General features: G+C 54.9%; 1 protein-coding gene across 6 annotated transcripts in view; it reads left to right on the top strand.

The window, feature by feature from the left end:
- Nucleotides 1-20,562, top strand: part of SRRM4 (serine/arginine repetitive matrix 4) — an 82,976-nt gene that overhangs the window by 17,088 nt on the left and 45,326 nt on the right. For 5 of the 6 annotated variants that reach the window (XM_030285324.4, XM_072936038.1, XM_030285325.4 and 2 more), the window contains exon 1: nt 19,670-19,935. The exons of the other annotated variant lie outside the window; for it this stretch is intronic. In XM_030285324.4, the coding sequence (XP_030141184.4) occupies nt 19,805-19,935 (131 nt within the window). In that variant the 5' untranslated portion in view covers nt 19,670-19,804. Of the gene's footprint in view, nt 1-19,669; nt 19,936-20,562 lie in introns of those variants that run through there. 6 annotated transcript variants of the gene reach the window in all.

Below are 20,562 nucleotides of genomic sequence, written 5' to 3'. Positions count from 1 at the left end.
TGGTCTGTCACCAGTGGCCGTGGCCAGCCCTGGGGACAGTGTGGCTCCCTTGGAGAGGGGGGCAGCCTGCCCCTGCTCCCTGCCCCACAGCAGAGCCCAGCCTGCTCACCCTGCTCGCTCCGTTTGTGGAGGATGAGGTCACAGACATTTCTGGGCAGCGATAGGATCTCCAGCCAGCTCTCCTTTAATAAGATCCCGGGCACTGGAGGTGCCCCATTCCCTTATCTCCCCTCTGCAGATGTACAGGGCCCCCCTCTCCCTCCAGACTGGGAGGAAGCAGCTGAATGGCTGCCAAAACCCCTTCTCTACCCCTAAATAAAAGGGAGGGGGATGCCAGGGGAAGGCATGAACACAGCACTGCCCGAGTTTCTGCACTCCCAGGGCTTCCTGGAAGCTGAAGACAATCCCCCCTTCTGGTTGAACAATGCCCTTACCTACAGGTAGGTCCAAGGGTCAAATGGACTGTTGGATCTCACCCCAATGTATGGTTCATCCCACACCTGTAACCCTCCCCTGAAGCATCAGGAGTCTGTGACCCCATTGGCCCGAGTCTTGTTCCAGCCCACCTTGAAGCCCGTGACAAGGAGTCCCTGAGGAGCCAGACGCTCTCTTGGAACTTCCACCGTCTTGGAACTGCCCCTCTCCTGGAACATCCTCTTGGGATCCTCTCTTATCTCCCTCTACCCCTTGCCTCTCCCTTCCCCCACGCCCTCGGGCCTGCCACGGGTCAGGTCTGGTGACTCCAAGCAGGGCCTTCCACCCTCTCTAATAAACCAGATATTCTAAGGGCATCCTCCAGAGATCTCTGGTCTCCATCCATCCCAACCATCCTGGAGTCCAGCCTCCCCGCACTACCCCGTTATTTATTGTGCCATAAATGCCAGGCAGGAGCAGCAGTGAGCGCTGTGAAGGCTTTCCACAAGTCACAGATGTGTGATGGAGCAGATGCTCCTCCGAGCCCAGGGGCTGCTGATGGATGGCAGCCCTCAGCTGCCTGTGCAGCGACAAGGACCTGCTTCCCCGCGGGCTGGGACAGCGGGGACACCACAGGAGCAGTGTCCCACCTCTGAGGGCACCTTCCATGAGGTGCTTTGTGGCTGATGCCATCCCAGGGAGGCAGGGACCACTGGAGGGGGTTTCTTCGAGGAGCTGGTGCTCCCACTGGCTGATTTCCCAGGAAACGAGACGTGTGCCATGGCACTGTGAGCGTGTTCATCTGACAGCCCCAGAGCCCCTCAGACGGTCCTGGCCGTGTGTGACAGCAGAGCTGTCACTGGTGCTGACAGGAGATATTCCTGCATGGAGCTGCTCCTGTGGGACGTGCAGCCAGCTGGGAGAGGCTGGGGTGGCACCTCTGCAGGGGGACAGGCCAGCACACAAACCCCCAGGACATGCAGGGACGAGTCTGATGTGTGTGGCCCACTGGTGGGTGAAAGGCTGAGCAGGCACTGACAAGCTGGACATCAAACCTGGGTCAGCCAGGAGACATAAATCCTGGCATTTGGGATTAGTGCAGGTAATTTGTTTTAAAGACAGACAAATCCCTTTCCTGGAGGCGCCTGCTTGTCACGGGAGATGTTCCTTGTCTCCAGGAGAGTTACTCCAGTGGAACAGCTCCTGCTCTTTCAAGGGCAATGGACTCTGGAGCTGCTAATCAGTGGGCTGGAGGATTTTTTCCCCCAACACTTGTTGGTGACTGCTTCCTCCTCCTCCCTTTTGTGTTTCTGCAACACCCCAGGCTTGGGACCAACCATCTGCTGATTTGATTAATGGCCCTTTTCTGAAAAAGCAACAGAGACAAATGTCCTCCTGAACATGGCAGAGAGAAATGGAGAAACAGGCTGGCTAATTTTCAGCCATTATTTCAGAACCCAAACTCCTTCCCAGTATCAATTTAGCTATTATTTCAAAAACTAATTAATTTTCACTCAGGCAGCTCTGAGAGACCTCAGTTTAGATAATTAAGAGCCCACAGATTATGAAAATTCCTACTTTTGGATCCCACTGCACTGCTTGCCTTCAACAACACTCCTGCCATCGTCCTGCTTACCAACTCCTTTCATCAATCCATCTTTTTTTTTTTTTTTTTGACAATCAAGAGTAAATAATTAGCTATGATGGATTTTGCTTGCTTTCTTGCAGCTCCATTCCTTTGGTTTTTTTTTTTTGGAATTTTTTTTTTTTTTTTTTTTAGTCCTTAAATGTTCTTCAACCAGGCAATTTTTGAGGAAGAACCAGGGAAAGGTTGGATTTGGTTTACAGAAAAGCTGGGAGATAAGGTACGAGAAAGAAGATCCTAGAAAGTTTGGGATGGCATATTTTTTTTCTCTTTTTCAGTCTTGCATGATGTAACCTGAATTTAAAACATTGAAGTGCTGGGCTGGGCTGACCTCCCATGCTGGCCTCTTGCTTGCTGTCACAGCTCTGATCCTCTTGGACACCCAGTCCCTGGGTGTGACATTCACATTCTCTGGACAGAGAGAAGGGAGAGGAGGGGAGGGAGAGGAAGAGGGAAAGGAGAATCTTTCTCCCTGCTCCTGTGTTTTCCCCATGTGGAATGTGGTGTGGAGATGGTTTTCCTGCAGTGATTGCTGGTTGGATTCTGGTGAAGGTTGTTTGAGTTCAGTGACCACTCAGATCCAGCTGTGTCTGGGACTCAGCAGAAAGCCATCAGTTTTTTTGTTTGTTAGATAGGTAAGTAAGAAGTAAGTATGTAGAACAGGATAGTCTCTCTTTAAATAGTATATTAATGTAATATAGTATAGTTTTAATAAAGCAGATCCTTCAGCTTTCTGATCTGGAGCCAGACATTGTCATTTCTTCCGTTGGGGCTCTCCTGGTTTCCTACACCTGGGCGATTGATCTCACCTTTCCAGGGTCAGATCTCTTTCCCAGGCATTGCCCTGGAAGTGTGCCACAGGGAGAGGGCTGCTGGTGTGGGAAGGACAGAGAGGCGCTGGCGCAGCGAGGTTTCAGGTGGGGATGCTGCTCCCACACCGGCCGGGCTTTATCTCTGCAGATCTCGGGTTTAACAAAGCCCTTCCTAGGGAAGGTCGCTAAGGATTTCATTTCCAGCGTGCTGTGCATTAGGAGCCAGCCTGCACAACAATGCTGAGCAGGAACAGGCTCTCAGCTAATCCCTGTCCCCATGTCCCCATGCTGCACCCAATTGCTCCCTGTCCTGGCTGCATTCCCGGCGGCTGCTGCTCTCTCTGCCTCCCCTCCCCAGCCGAGTTTATTAATGAAAACCTTATCTGTCTGTGCAGATAATGCCGGGAATAATTAGTGCTCAGCGAGCTCTGTCGGCCTCCTCAGCTCTGCCACCCCTTGCCCTCATTTCCTTCCTATTTGCAGTTTCCCAGGTGCTTGGTTAGTGCAGGGAATGGTATGGTTTGGTTTGGTTTGGTTTGGTTTGGTTTGGTTTGGTTTGGTTTTTTTGGGAGGGGGAGGAGGGGTTTAGATCTTCCTCACCCTGTGCAGTGAAGCTTCCTGGCTGCATTCACAATCCCTGCTTGAAATCTGTGACAGTGGGATTGGTGTCTGTGTTTTCCACCCAGAGCACTCCCCACGCTGGGCTGGGATCAGATGATCCTTAAGGTCCTTTCCAAGCCATTCTATGAAAACCATTTGAATTTTCCTTGCTCAGGGCACACCTGGTGCATGTGTGGAGCTGCAGCCAGGTATTCTGGATGGGTTCAGTCCCCAGAGACCCAGCTGGGTCACAGCTGCCCCCGGGTCCCATCCCTGCAGGGGAGATGGGACAGCCCCACCTCTGCATCAGGGACCCGTCCCAGCTCTGCTCCAGCTACTTTTTTTTTATTATTGTGTTTACATTCGTTGTTTCTTGGCTCAAATCTTTCAGCCTGATAAAGGATGACAGCACTTCTCGAGTGCCTGGGATGGCATAAATAATTCTGGCGCTGAGAGTGAGATTTACAGTGATATAAATGTCAGGAGTGAGCCCACTTTGTATTAATGGCCTTATTAGTTATGTTGCTGTAAAATACTGATACTCCAGTTGTTAAGCAGCCATAGCTTTGCTCTGCAGCATTAATTCAATAAATTGGGCCTTTTTGATGTAAATCTTAGAGTCTGCTGAGCCCCATTAGAAAATCCTTCGTGACGTGTGGGAGATCTGCAAATGGCTTTGGCTGAGGCACACCTGGGAACAGAAAAGCTGCTTGGTGTGCAAGTGTGGGGTGAAGACACTGAATCCTGTGCATCTCCAGTGGGCCGGGGATGTGGCACAGGGTGTCACACAAGTGTCACACAAGGGGTTTCCAGCCACCAGCTCCATGTCCTGCTGTGTCCCAAGGCCAGGGCTGGCTGTCCCCTGGCAGCCAGAGGTGGATTCGGCTGCAGCCCCAAGCTCTGGCTCACCCAGGCACTGAGAGCAGATCCCTGGAGGAGAGGGGAAAGGAGGGAATGCTGAGCTGGGAGGGTGACACAGAGGGAGGAGATGTCCCCAGCACTGCTCTCATCCCTCTTTGTGCTGTCCCTGTCACCGCCCCAGCACTGCTGTCGCGTCCTCCCGCGTTAATCCGGAGGTGAGCTGGCAGCCAGGACACCTTTCCTCGCCTGACCCCAGCCCCGGGTGTCCCTCCTGCCCCCGTGGGACATCTGCCACCGCTGTCCCCTCTGTCCCTTCTCCGGAGCCGCTGCTCCTGCCAAGGCTCTGCTGTAACTCTGCGATCTGAACTTTCCACCAGCGAGACGCGCGGGGAGGGGGGAAAGTGCCACGATAATTGAAAATAAATGATGCATTCTATGAAAGAAATGTTCTGGTGCAGCCAGCTTGCTGCAGAAGGTATTTATTTATTTATTTATTTATTATTTGTTTGTGTTGTTTGTTTGTTTTTTTTCCTAGAGTTCAGAGGTGCCTGGGAACAGGGGCCTTGGTAGGAAAGGAATGGCACTCCCAGGCTGGTGGGGATTGGGTTTCCAGCTGTGGTTTGGGCTGTGTCCTGCAGTGGTGGCCTCTGGAGTGGGATGTGAGCCTCAGGGGGATGTCCACAGCAGGAAAGGCATCGTTCTGGGCTGTTGCAGGGGTGCCTGGGCACACTGTCCACATCAGGCTGAGTCAGTGGCAGTCCCTTCTCCTCTTGCCCCTGCTTGCCCGTGAGGATGTCCCAGGTCTGACACAGTGTCCCTCCATTCCATGGCCATGCCTCTGCTGAGCCTCCTGCCCCAGGGCCTGCCTGACCCTGCAGCTCTGACCCACCAGAAGCTGTTCTCCAACCCACTGGTGGGAATTTGGGTTGGCCCTCAGTGACCAGAGCTCTGCTGCTGCCCTGCCTAAGGTGAGGCAAACAGCCCCTCTGCCCCAGGTGAGTTTGCTTTGAAATGTTCCTCTGGTGAGGATTGACTCTTGACACAGCTGTTTGTTATGGTAAGAGGCTGCATTTTCCTGGGAAATGTTGGATTTAACCAGGAACATGAAACTTTCTCCTGCTTTGGATCCAGCACATCCCTGGCTAACCATGTCGTGGTTCTTCTGCCTTGGTAAGGCTTATCCTGGATTATTATTTAGCTGCTAATTAATCTTGAGAGCAATGTAAAGGCTTTGAACTGCTGTTTGAAGATCTGAGTGGATGGTTTTTGCTCTTGTCAAGGAAGGAGGGATTTGGAGGTGAGAGCCCAGCTCTGAATGACATTAAATTGCTCTGCCCTGACAGGTGGGAACAGCTCCTGACTCCTCCCTGCCAGCGCCTGCAGGGGCCCTGCAAGACACATCCCCTTGGGAATCAGGAGCACAGAGGTGCTGGGGGAGGGATGGCAGCCAGGGTGACACTGCCTGGGGATGGGACACTCCCTGTCCAAAGAGTCAGCCACCAACAGGAGCCTGTGGGTGAGGTTTGGAGGTACCAGCCCAGCCCATTTCTTCTCCCACGGGCATTTTTCCTGCTGTCTCTTGGTGCTGAAGAACAGCTCAGACGTCTCATTAATCACTGATGATGATGGAGCTGTGGCACTGAGGTCCTGGTGGCTGCCGCTTTCCCAGCCAGGGATATTTTGGTGATGCTGAAAACTCCAGCTGAAAAGTGAGGAAAAATTGTGCCTCTCGGAGTTGCAGCTTGTGGCAGACGCTCCTTCTCTGTTCCAGCCTCTCATTCCTGCCCACGGGGCATGCAGTGAGTTGTGCCCTTGCAAACCTGCATCTTTTAAAATACATTTTTCCTTTCTCCATGCTTGTCAGGGTCGAGAGCAGCTCCATGGTGGGTGATCTGCTGCTGCATTGATCTGGCAAAGGCTGGGGTGAAAACCCCACAGCCTCCAGACGAGGCCATAGAGCTTCTAGGATGCAGTTTTCCCAAATCTGTCCATCAAAAAGAAAAAAAAACACCCCCAACCTGGAGGCAGCTGGCTCAGGGGTGAGCATCGATTGCTGACTGCTGGGTGAGACCCACCAGAACCCCACTGGTGTCAGGAGGCAGCTCCAGCCCTCCCAGTTTCCAGTGACAGGGCTGGGAAGGAAATCCAGCCTGCTCAGGGATCAATAATTGACATCTGCTGTCAGCCTTCTGCCACCCAGCCCCGCCAGTGAGAACCCCAGCAGGAAGCCTGGTGGATCTCAGCTTGTTTTGGTCTTAATCTGACCTGGTTTTGTGATAATGGCATCATCCATCACTGCCTGGGGTTGTGGGGAGGGGAGGTTAAACTCCTCCCTCACACTCCACTGCTCCCCTGTTACTGCTTTATCTCAGCAGAACTGCTCGAGCACAATTCACTTTTTTATTCATTTATTTTACAGAGGCTTTTCAAGTGCCCGGGAGCGGGGCTGGTGTCACGGAGAGGCTGCAGAGCCCAGAGCTGCAGTGCTGGAGTGCAGCTGGGACTGCCAGCTCCTCCAAGGGCAGCAGGCAGAGAGCTGAGAGCCTGCAGCTGGAACTGCTCTGGGCTGCAGGAGCTCTTCCTCAGCAGCTGCTGGGCTGGATCAGGGTGGGAACCCAGGGCTTCCCTCTGGCTGCCCTGGCAGGGGTCAGGAACCCCCCTGGACAGAGCCCCCAGAGACACTATCTGTGATCTTTGTCCATGGAAAAGAGTTTTCAATCTCACAGGATCAATTACAAGCTCTGAGTGTTTGATATAAGTAATAATTAAGTGTGGCACGGGTGCAAAAGTAAAATTTTAGGTTTCTAGATTAGGGGTCCAAAGGGGACAAGATGGAGGAAATTGGGTGTACCTTGTCCTTTTTCTCCTTCTTCATGCCCTCCATGTTTCACTGTGGTGTTGGCATTTTTCTGTTGGTTTAGGCTGGGGACACACTGTCCAACGTAGGTGACAGATATTGGCACATTATTGTAAATCCAGCACAGGCAGTTTCTGGTATTTAATGTTTGTACCATCCCACTGAGGGCAGAGCCCCACACGCTGCCCTGCAGGACAGAGCTGCGGCAGGGCAGCAGAACATGTTAGAGATAAACAGAATAAACAACCTTGAAACAGCACAGACCAATTATGGCTTCTGCTTTGGCAGTGGGGCTGACAGACAGAGACTTTCTACAATCTCGGAATCATCAATACCTCAGATTCTGACAGATCAGGATGGGACTGCATCACCCTCACACCGTGGAGATCTGCTGCCCAGGGACTGTCCAGCTCAGTGACAGGGGCAGAGCAGGGCTGGGTGGCCGTGGCCCGTGGGTGTCCCTTCACCAGGTGACACGTGTTGGTGAGCCCAGGGCTGGAGGAGCATCTGCAGAGCTGCACCGGCCCCTTCTCAGCTGCATGGATCCCTCTGCCTGCAATCCCCAGGGAATCCACCCACACAGGGCTGCATTCCCAGCTGCAGAAAAGCTGCTGGAGGGCCACCAGCCTGTGTCTCACTGTCCCCCAGAGCCCACCCTGCCATGCCTTGTGCTGGCTCTGGGGACTGGGTGTGCTGGGACTTTTCCTGTGGGTTTTATGTGCGTTTCATCTAGTAGTGAAACTATATTGCAAAATGTAATAAATGAGAGGTTTAATCAAACCCAGCCAGCCAGCACTGATGGAAACTTGGTGGTGGAAGAAAATATTGCATATTTGTTTGTTTATCTCCCCCTGTGCTCCTGGGGCGATGTCTTGACTCTCGTGGAGAGCTCCTCATGCTTGGTGGCACTGGGGGGCACAGACTGGATGTGGGGCCACTGCAGTGGGGTCACTGCCAGCCCCATGCCTTGGCCGGGCTTCCCAGCAATGGGATCTTCCTCCTGCCACTCTCCTCCACAGCCCCTTTCTCATTCCAGGAGCTGGTGTGGACGTCAAGCTCTCTCCATCCCACATTTCCCATCACCCACGATGGCACCAGGATGCAGTCTTAGGGTGTCTCCTGGTCTTTTCTGCCTAAATCTTGGGCATCTCGTGGGAAGGTTGAGCATCTCCCCAGGCTGGGAACAGTCCTGCTAAGGGTGGGAGTGAGGATAAAACCACCAGGTTTCTCTGGCTCTGAATTAAGGACAAAACATGCCAATATGCAGCCAGTTGATGCGGCTGGGAACGAGGAAAGACTGCATTTCCCCTGTGCATCACAGCCCTGGGAACGCACCGGATCCCGGAGCCTCTCTCCAGATGGCTTTTCTCAATGAAGCCTCACCAGAAATAGCTGCGAACTCGCTCTGCAAATAGCTCCTCTCCTGAGCAGGGGGGGCAGCGCGGTCCGAGCAGCATCCTCTGTGTCCTCTCCATCCTCCGGGAGCCTCCCAGCACCTCTGCCCCAGGGCTGCGGGGCTGGGCGGGCATCCCTGGCTTAGAGCAGCTCGCCCAGCCCCGAGCATCCCCCACCACACAGGAGGGACGGCCGGTGTCCCCCAGGGCAGGACGGGTGGCCCGGGGGACACAGCACACGGCCCGTGTGCCACGGAGGGCAGGCATCACCACCCGCAGCTGCTGCGCTGCCTTACGGCCCTTTTTATGTGCTTATTGTGTGTAAAACGGGGGAATACAATCTTCTCTGTAGGCTTAACCGATTTATTAATAGCCTGTGATGTCAGTAATAGCTCATCCATAAATCTGATCTTAAGAATTTATGGGGCAAATATTCCAGCGCCGTATTAAAGACACTATTCATAAATGCCAGTAAGTACCAGCTCGGCGGCAGCAGGAGAGACTTATCCTGGGGGAGGGAAAGGTGCTGAGCTCAGCCCACCACACAGAGCCTCCGCAATCTTTGGGAAGAGAATGATGTGAGGGACTGTCCCCTCCAGCCGGGAGGTGCCTGTGGCCCCAGGGTCGCATCCCTGCAGGCTCCCGGGGACCCCACAATCCACCCGCACCCCCTGCCCAGCCCAGGGGGATGGTATTTACCCCTGAATGCGCCGGGTATAATTGCTAATCAGCTCCAGGCAATCAATCCACGCTGCCGCCGCTGGGGAGGGGCTGCTTCCCTGCTGAAGGTGACTCCTGCGGGAATTCAGATTTAAAAATAAAGGCGATAGTCATCAGCAGTTCGTTAAATTGGCATCAGGCTCATTTGCACTCAGTGAGGGAATGAGGCAGAGGTGGCACTGCCGCCTCCCCTGCCCTCCCTCTGGGCTGTCCAGCGGGATAAAGCTCCTGGGAGCCCTCTCTGATTTATCCCTCCTGTCCCGGCGTTGCTGCAGTCATGAGTCAAGAGAACGGTGCATTTAAGTGCAGAGCAGCGCTATCCGTCATTAAAAGCTCTGTCAGCTCCCAGCCTGCCCGGAGGGAGTCACGGAGCCGCCCCGGTGCGGGGATGCGCTCTCCGGCTCGGGTGGTGACACCCGATTGTCCCTTGGCGGTGGCCGCAGAGGTGGCAGGAGAGGTGCAGGGAAGCCCCTGCAGGACAGCAGTGCCGTGGTGCAGGAGGGATGCAGGGACAGGCACCACACGTGCAAGGATGCTCGAGGGTTGGCTGAGATCCCGAAGCCGGGGGGGCTGTGTGGCAGCACATTTCTCTCCCTCTCAGGATTTTTCATAGACCTACACAGAGAGAAATGAATGAGAAAACAATTTCTGTTTCTGCCCCTTTTTTTTCCTATGTAAAATATGTTTAGAAATTTGTTTACCTAGAGTGAGTGCTTGATTAGATTCTGGTAAGGATTGTTTGAGCCTGATGGCCAATCCAACCCACCTATGTCTAGACTCTCAAGAGAGGGTCACAAGTTGTGTTAGAGTTAGAGACAGAGTCAGAAAAAGTAGTATGTAGTTTAATATCCTCCTTTTATATAACATATTAATACATTTTAACATAGTTGTAATTAAAAAAAAAAATTCAGCCTTCTAAATTAAATCAAACATCGTCATTTCTTCCCATTGAGTTCACCTACATTTACAATAGGGCTGCAGGGCCTTTGTGGACTCACAGCCCACTGTTCCCAGAGATGGACCAGCCCAGCAGGGCCCAGGTGCTGATTCCAGCAGGGTTTTCCATCCCTGAGAGTGGTCACAGACAGAAGAGTGATGCCTCTCCAGCTGCCCCATGTTTCCAGCACCTGCCAGGAACAAAACTGGCTGTGAAATCATCCCCCAGCATCACTGCCTGTTCCACACCTGGGCCTGGGGTTCAGTGTTTCCCCTGCATGAGCCCAGCAGGTCGCAGCCCCTGTGCTCTCGTGGAACACCAGCAGGAGCAGAGCTGCTTTGGCCTGTCACTCACGGCGATTCTTCTCGGAGGAGGCAGTGAGTGAGGCAGAGCAGCTTTGGTAGTGGTGTTGATTCACGGCTCGTAATTTAATTAAGAGAGAAACGAGATCAAAAGGGGACGGTATTAAAAAATAAATCAGGTGAAAGGAGTGGAGTTTGTTCCTTTAATTACAGCGTGGATTTGTAACGGAGAGAGACTCAATCACAAAGGAAAGAAAAGGTGTCAAGTGAGAGACACCTTCCCCCGGTTAATTACTGCTAACGGGGAGGGGATGGTTGGGTTGGGTTGGTGAGCTGGACGTTCCCAATGATGCTGAGGGCGCTGGTGGGGCAGCCCGGGATGCTCGGGGTGCTGGGCAGTGAAATGGGGGGAACGGGCTGAGAGCTGTGGGGGGACAAACAGCTCCTGGCTTGGCCAGGGCCATCCTGGTTTTGGGGAGCACGGGCTGTGCCACCAGCAGCGCCCTCAGGGACAGGGCAGCAGCCCGATTGGTGCAAGAATTAATTCTCCTTTGATCATCTGCTGTGTAAATCATCAGTGGCCAGGAGTTAATCATGCATATGAAATGAATCCTTCTCCTGCCTTAATGAGCGCTGAATCGTGACCGGCATCTGTTTACTCCTGACACTTTCGTCTCTTTGACAGTCTGAACAATCAGTTGTGTCCAATAATCTCCTTTTTATTCTATTAAGTATATATATATATACACACACACACAGTCTGAGAGCAAGCAGCCTTTTACTTCATACTGCTCCCACCTTTGTCCCCCTAATCTTTGTTTTTTTAGTCTAGGTAAGGATTTGTTTCTGGGAGCTCCTCGCTGTCCCACCGAGGATGCTGCTGCTGGCAGGACTCCTTCCTCCCCAGCTCTCTGAGGCTGGGCTTGGCACACTTAGCAGCAAACAAGAATCCTGGGCGAGCGTTTCTGCCTCCATCTACCTGGAACGAACCGCAATTAATCCACCGGTTGCGCCGCCAACGCGGCGTTTTAATTGGATTAATTAGAGCGGAGCTGGCGGCCGCACTGGGGAGGTTTGGCCTTGGCTGCAGCCTCCTCTGGAGCTGGGATCCGTGGGATTGTGGGATCCGTGGCATCCGTGGCATCCGTGGGATCCGTGCCTGCCGGGCGCTGGACCGGCAGCACCGGGGGATGCTGAGGCTCACCCGGCCGGGGTGACGGAGATGCCGGCTGGCTCCGGGAAGAGATCTGCCGCTAATTGGAGCTGATGAGGCGTGGCCTGGTTAACGGGGCTTGTTAGAAGCAGCAGGAGCAGAGGGGGCTTTGGGTGAGCTCTGCTATCACCCACCCCGGGTTAAGGCAGGGGGCACGGCATCACCTTCCCCAGCAGCCCTGACTGTCTGAGGGGCAGTGGGTGGTGTTCCCTCTGCCCCAGAGACACGGAGGGAGATGAAAGGGGAATGTGAGTCCTGCAGCAAGGCTGAGTAGCACAATCCTGGCTATTCTGGCCCCTGCTGTGCTTCTCTGGGCTCCTGTGCCAAGCCTGGTGCCCATCTGCCATGGGGAGAGGTGGGGGACATCTGCAGGGATGTGATGCCCCTAGGCACCAGGAGCATCCCTAAGGCTGTGGGAGGATGGCAGCCGTGCTCTCCCCGAGCTGAGTTGGGTCTAACCTGGCTCAGCTGGAAGCCAGTGGCCACAGGGGATTTACAGCAATTGCCTAAATCAACTGGAAAAGCCCTTGGGAGAGCCGGCAGTTCCTGTGCCGGGGGCTGCAGGAGCCCTGAGCCGCTGCTGGTGCTTTTGAAACCCTCAGGGCAATCCTCACTGGGGCAGGGCCACCCTCAGCTAACCAGAGCAGTAAAAAGCACCCCCAAACTGCTGAGAACAGGCTCTGCACCCTAAACCATCAGGACCCAAAGCTGGGGGGCTCCATCCCTGCTGGGGGGAGCCAGGACCCAGCAGTGCAGCCACCGACCCAGCTCAGGGTGCTATGGAGTGTCGGAATCTGAGGTATTGATGATCCTGAGATTGTAGAAAGTCTCTGTCTGTCAGCCCCGCTGCCAAAGCAGAAGCCATAATTGGTCTGTGCTGGTTTCAGGGTTGTTTATTCTGTTTATCTCTAACATGTTCTGCTGCCCTGCCGCAGCTCTGTCCTGCAGGGCAGCGTGTGGGGCTCTGCCCTCAGTGGGATGGTACAAACATTAAATACCACAAACTACCTGTGCTGGATTTACAATAACGTGCCAATATCTGTCACCTACGTTGGACAGTGTGTCCCCAGCCTGAACCAACAGAAAAATGCCAACACCACAGTGAAACATGGAGGGCATGAAGAAGGAGAAAAAGGACAAGACACACCCAATTCCTCCATCTTGTCCCCTTTGGACCCCTAATCTAGAGACCTAAAATTTTACTTTTGCACCCGTGCCACACTTAATTATTCCTTATATCAAACACTCAGAGCTGGTAATTCATCCTGTAAGATTGGAAACTCTTTTCCATGGCCAGAGATCACAGCCAGTGTCTCTGGGGGCTCTGTCCAGGGGGGTTCCTGACCCCTGCCAGGGTCCCAGACCTGCCAGGGCAGCCAGAGGGAAGCCCTGGATTCCCACAATGGAGGTGATACCAGCAGGCACGACACAGCCTCTGGGTATTCTATTCCTCCCTTTACCCAAAAGGCAGAGCCAAATCCCACCAGCTCCTTCATTCTCCAGAAAAATAATGTGTTTGTTTTTTTCTGAGATGAATCAGCCTCCCCAGGAGGCAGCTGGGGTGAGGTGTGGGATGCAGCCTCAGCGTTCACCAGGTAATTGGGAGCTGAGATGTCCCAGCAAGGACATCAAGGCTGATGCAAGGGAGAGTGGGGGTCTCTGGCCAAGCAAGAAGGGTTTGCTACAGCCCTGGGTTATCCAAGCTGCCAAAAACAGGGAAGAGAACTTTTCCAAGATCCAGGCTCACCCAGATACCCCCAACAACTCTGGAGCCCATGGGGCACTTGCCCCACCGTGGCTGGAAGATCCCATTGTCCTCAGGGATCTGCCGTGACCTTTGGGTGAGCTCCAGGAGCTGTCAGCTCTTGACCCAACTTGCAGAGCAGCCTGAATGGTGGCAGCAAGGTCAGCGAGATTTGGGGCCCCTGGACACGTCCCTTGTCACATCAGTTCCTGCAGTGTACTTGGCTGTAATTTAGCCTGGTTTAATTGTGCTTAAATTAGCCACAAATGGAACAGCACTGCAGCTGCTCTCAAAAATATATAAAATTACAGCACACTAAAACATTTTCACGTTTCATTAGTGCATCTTAATGGGAAGTGTCTGCTCCCCAAACTCTCTGTTTACCCTCCAGAGCAGTAAAAGTTTACACATTAGCAGTTGTGCTGCCCATTAACACTGCCAAATGCTCTGTGTGCTTTGCAGGGGCAGCGCTGCTCCCCACACGGGTGGGAAGCCAAAAATTGAGGGGAGTGGGTGCTCCCTCTGCATGGGTGGCAGCGAGCTGAGCAAGGAGCACCCCGAATGCCAGGTGGGAGCAATCCCACCCGCAGGAGAGGCAGCAGAGCCCCTCTCCCAGCATGGGGCTGCCCGTCCCCCCAGCTTTAGCAAAGCTCCAGCTCCCCCCAAGCAGGGTAATGCCTCCAATCCAAATCAGGAAGCTTTTTCAGTGGAAGCAGCATTTTAGCTGATGCCCTCGAGTGTTTTATTTTAAAGCATTTTTGTTCTTCTCCATTATCAGTAATAGTCTATAAAAGCCAAAATGCAGCACTTTGCTCCCTCCTGCTTCATCCCCCTGTGGTGTGGGCAGCTCTGCGTGGCAGGGGCTGAGGAGGCTCCTCTGTCCACTGCTCCCAACTGCCCCAGCACAATCATCCCAAGGGGGAAAAATCCAGGGAAAAAACTCAGCGAGAGGTGATTGCATGGGGTCAAACCACTCATCCCATCAGTGTTCCCCAGGCAGATTTTGTTAAATACCTTTGATCTCGGGCAGCATCTTCCTGGGGGCTCATGAAATGAGTTTTAAGATCAGAATCCAAAATGAAAGGGTGGGATTGCCCCTTGTCTCTCTCCCACCTTATGCAGATCTCAGCTTCCCCAGGGGTGCTGGGGGACTTTTGTGCAAGGGGTGGCCGAGGAAGGCTGAAGGCTCGAGCAGTTTGGGCAGTTCAGGCCTTCTCCTGCTCCTGGCTCGTGGGCTCAGTGGGGAAAGGAAAGGAAGCAGGAGCTGGGCTGGCATTGAGAGCTGGGCTGAGCCAGGCATGGAGACACCTCGTGTGTCCCCATTCTGAGCCCTTCCACCCTTCCCAAGCCGGAGGCACCAGCCCGATGCCTTCCTGCTCTGCAGCCCCAACTTGTGCTGAGCATCCCCAAACTCCCTCTCCTGCCAGAGAGAGGCGAGCAGCCTCCCCAGCTCCGGGAAGAGCATCCTCGGGGTCTTGGGACCTTGCCCGCTGTCGGGGGCTGCCAGCCCCTGTCTCTCCTGCTGGGACACGCGTGACTGTGGGCTCTGTCCCCTCCGTCCCCCTCTGCCAGCTGTGTGTGACAAACTTTGGCAGTGGCACTCGGCAGCCCCGGGGCCGGCTCGCCTCCACGCCACTGCCACTCAGAGGGGAAAAATCATATTTTCGGCTCCAACCCTCCATCCCCTTTCCAGTCTGGAGCTTTTTTAGAGCCAAAGGGAAGGAAAGGACGTGGCCTGGCTTCCCTGCCTCCCTCTGCTCCTCTCATTCCGCTCTCCCGGCGGCTGCGAGTGGCTTTGCCTGGGAGCACACACAGCGTCTGTCCTGCGCCTTTTGCCCTTCTGCTGCCTAAATATCCAGGCCAGGCGGTTTGCTGGGTAAGCAGGGAGGGAAAAAGGCTTTTGTTGGAGCAGACGAGCTGCAGAGCCCCCTCCTGCCCACAGAGAAGCCGGCTGCTTCCACGGAGGCCAGCACAGAAAGCCGGGGTGGGACACAGCTGGTCCTGGGGAGGGGGACACAGGCTGGGCAGGTCCCTGATGTCCACCTGGAGATGATGGAGAGGCATCCAGTGTCCACCTGGAGATGATGGAGAGGTATCCTGAGAGCCAGGGGCTGGCTGGAGGTGTCCCACCCCGTGCTGGTTCCACTCCCATCGTGGTTTTTCACACTCAAATCCCACAGGTTTCCCTCTTCCCTGCACAGGCACAGTGCAGCCAGTGCTGACGGAGGGGACGTGGGCATCCCCATCCTTTATCGACCCAAACAAGGGGAGCACAGGTCCTCTCCCCACTATCAGGCCCAGCAGCCCCCTCACACCAGGTCCAGCATCCCAAAGCTCCCAAGCTGGGCACTGATGGATGGCAGGGTGATGGAGGGAGGGGACAGGGTGGTTGCTGCCACCACCCTGTGCCCAAGGGACCAGCACAACCTTGCAGCTGCCCCAGGGCCATGGGCACTCCTGGGTTTCCTGTGGGTGGAAATGGCTTTTCTGTGGGTGGAGAAAGGAAGGAAAAAAAATAAAAAAAATAAAAGATATCTTTGGTGAGTGCCTCGACCTTGGATGCAGCTGGATTTGGGAATAGGCAGGGTGGGACACTTGGGTGCTGGGCTCTGCCCAGGGCTGAGGGGTCAGCCAGGAGCCTTGCAGGGAAAAAGGCCATAAAACAAGTATTTTCCCCTAGAAAGGTGGTGAATTCCCTCTTGCAACAGTTTGATTCTGCCAAATGTGTTTACCAGGCTAAAGGTGCTCCAGCAGCAGCGTCCCAACACCTGCCCAAAGCAGGCTGTGTCTTGCAGGATCCCCCTCCTGCCAGGCAGGGCAGAGCCAAGGAATAATTGGTAGGTGCTTCTGGAGTGCCACGAGCAGAGGGCACTCACAGCCTTTGTTTATTGACTCTTGACATAATGACTGCTTCCAGAGATAATTACTGACTTTCTGCCCTCTCAGTAAACCTGTTTGGCTGGGGAATTGGTGGAGTGGTACCAATCCAATGGCACGTGGAGGTGGGAATGGGGTGGATTGAGCAAATCCAGGTTCTGGCTCTTCACAATGGGTACAAGCCAAATAAGGAAAAAAAACCCAAAAAAACCCCAACAACAACAAAAAAATAACACCCAATATTTATAGAAAAAATATGACAAGCCCAGCTTTCTTCTCCCTACTAAGGGGAACAGATTAAAACTTAATCCTAGCTAAACACATTTTCTCCTTTCCCTCCCTTGGGGTACCTCCTGCACACACACAGCTTCTCGCTGCTGATCCCTGCTTCCCTTGGGCTTGTCTTCCTCAGCAGCAGCCCAACAGTGGGTGTTCACCAGAGCAGGGACCCCTCTCATCTCTCCACACCCTCAAAATCAAAGCCTGTGTGTGAGAGACGATGAGGGCACCGGGCCTTTTAAATAGGGAAGAGGGAAAAGCAGTAGAAGGCATGGCTAGAGTTCCTCTGGCCCTGAGCCAGGTGGGTCCCTCTCACATTTCCCAGGGGGTTTGGATGCTGAGAAGAGGTTTGGGAGGTAAAGAAGGTTCTGGGTGTTTAATTGTGGGGTACAGGGGGTTGTAGGGCAGCAGAGCCAAGTGTGGCAAGCAGGGCTGGGGGCCAGCAGCCTGGGAAGAGCCTGGTCTGCAGCCCCCCATGCACACCAGGGAAGTCCTTTAAAAGTGTCGCCCAAAAACCCCCCAAATAATGAAAGAGGAGCTCTTCAAATAAGATAGCTTTTATATTTTGTATTATTTATATTTTATACTATTATATTTTCTTTTATTACTAGGTTCTGAATAAGAGGAAAAGTACAATTATCCTTTAAGTCTCATTTCCCTGTTCCCATCACAGGACTCTCTTGCTCTGCTACAGTTTATAGCAAACATTTGAACCTGGCAGAGCCCCACGTTACTGCTGCAGCTGTAAATAACCCGGGCTGGCATTTATGGCTCTCCCATGGGTGACTACCTGAGGGCTCTGTGCTGCTGGCAAACAATGGTGCCACAGGGCAGGCAGCACCTGCGGGGGCTCCAGGGATGCTGTGGCCACGTCCACCCCCATGGGACCTGTCCCACAGCCCCCATAGGGACACCAGCCCCAGTTCAGGGAAGTGTTGGCAATGCCAAATAGACACACCAGAAGTGCACAGCATCCTTTCTGCTTGTGATATAGTGCTTTTTCTGGATATCATGTAATGCTTTCTCAGGCTGTTTATTTATGAGATAATTTATTACTGCGCACTTATTCTATAGCGGGGAAGTCTATTCCTGGGAGCCTCCGTTAACCGAGCCAATTGCTTAATTGGCTCACTGATGTCTCCACAAGGTGTGCCAGGAGAGAGGCTCTTGTAATGATCACAGCCTTCCTCCTGCCCACACACCACCCGTGCTGCTAATTTAATAGTGCAAACATTTATTATTCCTTTTATTTGGGACTTAACGTTAGGGTGATTGGCGAGATCACAAGTGGAAGGGGGTGAAATGCCCTGGAGTGCCAGTGGTTGCAGCTAGGGGTGCTTGGGTTCATCCTGCAGAGCCCAGGGGATGGTGATGCCCTGCAGGAGTTGTGGTTAATGAGGCTCCAGAGGAGGGTTGGGGCTGACAGTGCCGGTGGGGCTCCTGCCTGACCCTCACCCCACCTTTGGGTCACTCACCAACAAAACCGAGCAGCACTGGGGAGTGTGTGTACTTACACCTGATCTCTATTCATTGAGTTTAATATGCTCTGAAGGGGAAACAGGTTCCTAATGAACAGCCTGTGTTCTGTGGAAATGCCTGGAAGGGCCAGAGGAAAACCAAGCTTGGATTTGCTCGGATGGGGAGTCCCAGCTGGGCCACCGGTGACTGTCCTGGGGCTGCTGGGGCTTTCACAGCGCGGCAGCTCTAGCCCTCTCAGACCCTTTCTCCTGCTCCTTCTGCCCTTTCCTGCCTGTGATGTCCCTGGAGGATCCCCTCTCTGACACCTGCCCGCGGCATGTGCAGCGTGCCCTGGGCTGGAGCAGCCTCCCAGCCAGCATCTCCGCGCCGTGCATGAACGCTGTCCTTCCCTGTCGGGTTTTCAGGCATTGTTTGGCAGAGCTGACAGCGTTTCTATAAGCCCTGCTGGATCCGTGCCCGCTCTCGCTGCTTCCCCAGCATCCATCCCCAGCCAGCCCGCGTGTGCCACCGCTGCTGCGGGGACACCGCTCCTGACCCCGGCCACCGCCGCCACAGACGGGGCAGGGAAGGAGGAGTTGGCAAATAACGCCGCCAGAACGAGCCTTCTGCCACTGTTGTATTTATCGCAAAGAAGCGATTAAGTTCCCCCCTGATTTTCCTTCTTCTCCGGCTCCCACCGCCTATTGTTCCCGGCTCCATTATCCCCCCGCCGCTTACATAAGCGTATCGTGCCGGTTTCTGAGGCACAATAGAGACAGTCTCATTCATCCAAGGTCACCAGCTTTTACTTGCGCTTCAAAGCATGTGGTAGAAGAAGCGTTTTATCCTAAAGACGTTTTTGTTGTACTCAGCGCAGAGGCTGAGGGAAATCGCAGTGCTGCACTTCACCATCCCAGCTCTTCTTCCCTCCCCACGCGGCCGGTCCTGGCGGGTCAAATCCTGCCTGGAAGGTGAGGAATTGTTTTCTGTGCTGGTTGGGACCCCACTGTGGGATTCCAGCCTGCCACTGCACTGGGGCCGAGGAACTGCATGCTCCATCCCGGCCCCTTCCCAGTTAAATGGGAAGGGAGGTGCAGAGTGGGGGAAAGTTAAATGGGAAGGGAGGTGCAGAGTGGGGGAAAGGGGCTGTATTTCGAATTCTCTATCCCATATGGGTCTCGGTATGGACGAGTACAGAGCGGTCTCTACAGCCTCCCGCTGCTTTCTCCCTCAGCTGTGGCTCCAGGCTCTCCCTTTCTTTACTTGTGTGCGGTCGGCACTGGGCAAACACGCCGGCTGCTGGCAGCCCCTGTGGGGGCTTCGCTGTGCCCCGCAAAGGGCAGAGTGCGGCGGTGCCCCGATCCCGCAGAGCTGTGCAAGGAGATGATGGGGATGGCGCACGGACGGCCCTGGGGGCTGCCAGGGGGTGGAAGCCCCGCCAGGAGCGGCGTGCGGGGCAGCGGAGCCTCCCCGGGCCGGGCTCCGCCGCTCCGGGGGCGGTCCCGGGGAGGGGACGGCGGCGGGCCCGGCCCCTCTGCCCGCCCCGGCGGCACAAAACGGGAGGCGGGGGCGGCCGGGGCCGCACTCCCCGCAGCGGGCCGGGCTGGGCCGGGCCGGGCCGGGCGGAGCGGGGGATGTAGCGCTCAGCACCGCGGACAGCGGCGGGGCCGGCCGCGGCCATCCCCGGGGCCATGGCTGGCGTGCAGCAGGGCGAGAAGCAGCTCTTCGAGAAGTTCTGGAGAGGCACCTTCAAAGCCGTGGCCACGCCGCGACCCGAGAGCATCATCGTGGCCAGTATCACCGCCCGCAAGCCGCTGCCCAGGTAAGGGCTGCCGGGGCAAGGGAGGGGGGCTCTGGGAGACCCTGCACCCTTCACCTCTGGTCCTCTTCCCACCGTAAGGAGAGTCCTGAGTGTGTCCCCCCGCCACCAGCAGTTCCTGTCTGGAGGAGCTGGGGCACCCTGCCCATGCATGAGGCTGGGGGATGCTGGCGGGCTGAGCCCCCTCCCTGGGCAGGTGCTGTGTTGCAAGCAGGTTTGGGGAACTTTGGCTCGGTGCTGCTTGGAGCCTGGGAGCAGGGTGAGGGTCTGCAAAGCTCCAGCTGGGCTATAGAGAGGGGCCAGTGCTGGGGGGCATCAGCTGGAAAGTGTGGCCAGTTCCATGCCCGCTGTGCAGAGTCCTGCTGGTGGCCTTGTCTCTGTGTCAGCCCTTCACCCCGGACCCTTGGGCAGGTGAAGCCTGGGGAGGGAAACAGCCCCCTGGGGCTGGACCCTGCCTTGTCACCGAGGGGAGGCTGGTGTTCCCTCTGGGGACACACAGCACAAGCAGCCTGGTCACTGCCATGGACAGGGACAGCTCTGGGGATGGTGTCCCCCACATCCCACAGCCAAGCCGCCGTGACTTTGTTCACCCAGTATCTGTCCTGTCCTCTTGCTCCCGGGAAGTCGATG

Source organism: Taeniopygia guttata, chromosome 15, assembly GCF_048771995.1.
Source record: "Taeniopygia guttata chromosome 15, bTaeGut7.mat, whole genome shotgun sequence".
NCBI lineage: Eukaryota > Metazoa > Chordata > Aves > Passeriformes > Estrildidae > Taeniopygia > Taeniopygia guttata.
This window is presented reverse-complemented; position numbering and strand designations above follow the sequence as displayed.